General features: G+C 60.8%; 1 protein-coding gene across 1 annotated transcript in view; it reads left to right on the plus strand.

Moving 5' to 3' along the window:
• ARHGAP4 (Rho GTPase activating protein 4) overlaps window positions 1-2,177 on the plus strand; it is a gene marked incomplete at its 5' end in the record, with an annotated part of 23,230 nt that extends 21,053 nt beyond the window's left edge. The window contains 4 exons of the mRNA XM_005886167.2: window positions 1,199-1,304; window positions 1,398-1,631; window positions 1,726-1,799; window positions 1,887-2,177. Coding sequence (XP_005886229.1) covers window positions 1,199-1,304; window positions 1,398-1,631; window positions 1,726-1,799; window positions 1,887-2,074 — 602 coding nt within the window. The remainder of the gene's footprint in view (window positions 1-1,198; window positions 1,305-1,397; window positions 1,632-1,725; window positions 1,800-1,886) is intronic.
• Between the last annotated feature and the right edge of the window lie 262 nt (window positions 2,178-2,439).

Below are 2,439 nucleotides of genomic sequence, written 5' to 3' on the forward strand. Positions count from 1 at the left end.
GCTTTGCCTCCCCTTATGAACCAAATTCTTCCCTCCTGAGGGTTGAGCCTGTCCTTCCTGACCTCAGACAGGCTGGCTGAGCCCATCCCAGAGAGGGGCAGGCCAGCGAGGGGAAAGATGGGCCCAGCGGCAAGGACAGGGGACACGGAGGCTCATGCATTTGGGCTTCATGGTTCTTTTTAAAACATATATTTTTATTGATTTCAGAGAGGAAGGGAGAGGGAGAGAGAGAAACATTAATGATGAGAGAGAACCATCGATCGGCTCCCTCCTGCATGCCCTCCACTGGGGATCGAGCCTGCAACCCAGGCATGTGCTATGACTGGGAATCGAACTGTGACCTCCTGGTTCATAGGCTGATGCTCAACCACTGAGCCACGCCGGCTGGGCCACCCTCTCCACATTTCTCATATGGTTGGTTCTTCAGTGGGAAGTGGCGAGTGGTTTGGGCAAGGGACTACCGGGCAGGCTTCAAGGCTGGAATCTAGAGCCAGGCTGGGTGGCAGGTGGTGACATGGCAGGAGCTTGGTGGGCCAGGGAGGACGAAAGGGACAGATGGCAAAGAGGTTGGAGGGGGTGGCTAGCTGTGGAGCTGAGCAGGACAGTGGTTCTCTCATGGGGCAAGAGGAGGTGCTGGGCATGGCCCCGGCAAGGGGTGCAGCCTGGAGAGCCCCGGCTTCCTGCTCTGTCCAATGGACCCAACGCACCCACCCGATGGGTGCTCACTGCTCCCAGCTGAGACAGGCCCTGAGATCAGACTGGACTCGAGGAGAGCTTGAGAGTAGACTGTGTCGGGTGTGGCCCAGTGGCCAGGCTGAGAGCGGGGGGGACAGGGGGCTGAGTTGAACCACCAGGTGGTGGGGGCGGGGCTGGGCAGCTGAGAGATTTCAGGGAGGCCGTCAGCAGGTGGGGCCTGGTGGGGTGCAGATGGATGCTGATCTGGGAGCTCCTGCATGCTGGCGGCCCCCAAGGTCATGTGGGAGATCTCAGGCAGGGAGAGAGTGGGCGTGAGAGGAGAAGGGGGCAGTCAGGGCCCAGCCAGAGGCTCCCACACTTGAGGCTGGGTTGAAGATTGCTGTCCCCAAAGGAGGTGGTGACAGCCACACCAAAAGTGGCAGGAGGAAAACTGGGCAAGGGAGGAGGGACAGGTTCGCACTCACGGGCTTCTCTCCTCTCGGGGTGGTGGCCTCGATCACAGAGCTGGAGGCCATGGAGGAGCGGGTGGAGCTGGTGAGCCGCCTTCTGACACAGCTGCCGGGCCCAGTGCTGGTGGTGCTGCGCTACCTCTTCACCTTCCTCAGCCAGTGAGTGCTTCTCGGGGGCCAGGGGGGCTGCCCAGGGGGGGCAGGGGACACGGGGCAGGGAGTTCCCTGCTTGTGACCCGCGTGTGCCCCCAGCCTGGCCCAGTATAGCGATGAGAACATGATGGACCCTTACAACCTGGCCGTGTGCTTTGGGCCGACGCTGCTGCCCGTGCCCCCTGGGCAGGACCCCGTGGCCTTGCAGGGCCAGGTGAACCAGCTGGTGCAGACGCTCATTGTGCAGCCCGCACGGGTTTTCCCACCCCTCACCCTGCTGCCGGGCCCTGTCTATGAGAAGTGCATGGCACCGCCTTCCGCCAGCTGCCTGGGGTACGCTCTTTGTGTTGCTGGGGGACGGGGTTCGGGGGGCGGTCCACCGGAACCCCCTAAATGCTCATCGTCCTTGCTCTACTCTGGGCCTCAGGGACACCCAGGTGGAGGGACTGGCAGGCGAGAACGAGCCGGAGCTGGAAGCTGGGACCCCAGCCCAGGAGGATGGTGAGGGTATCTGGAAGGAGGACCCCACCCTGGCCCTGCCCTGGGTGCCCACTCCACCCCCCCACTCAGACCCCTTCTTCTCCCCAGTCCTGGAGGGCGTCGTGGAGGCGGTGGCCTGCTTTTCCTACACGGGCCGCACGGCCAAGGAGCTGACCTTCCAGCGTGGGGACGTGCTGCGGCTGCACGAGCGGGCCTCGGACGACTGGTGGCGGGGCGAGTATGCTGGCACCTGCGGGCTCATTCCGCACAAGTACATCACGCTGCCTGAGGGGTAAGTGAGTGCCCCATGCTGTCCGGAGACTCTCCACAGCTGCCCTTCCCCCAGGTACTGGCCCTTTCCTACCCCAAGTCTCAGAGTCTGGAGGCTTTTTTATTTTTTTAAATTTTTTAAAAATATATTTTATTGGTTTTTTACAGAGAGGAAGGGTGAGGGATAGAGAGTTAGAAACATTGATGGGAGAGAGACATCAATCAGCTGCCTCCTGCACACTCCCCACTGGGGACGTGCCCACAACCAAGGTACATGCCCTTGACCGGAATCGAACCCGAACCTGGGTTTCAGTCCGCAGGCCGACGCTCTATCCACCGAGTGAAACTGGTTAGGGCTGGAGGCTTTTTAAAAAATATATATTTTTATTAA

The sequence above is a fragment of the Myotis brandtii genome, unplaced genomic scaffold, assembly GCF_000412655.1.
Source record: "Myotis brandtii unplaced genomic scaffold, ASM41265v1 scaffold959, whole genome shotgun sequence".
In the NCBI taxonomy this organism is placed as follows: Eukaryota; Metazoa; Chordata; class Mammalia; order Chiroptera; family Vespertilionidae; genus Myotis; species Myotis brandtii.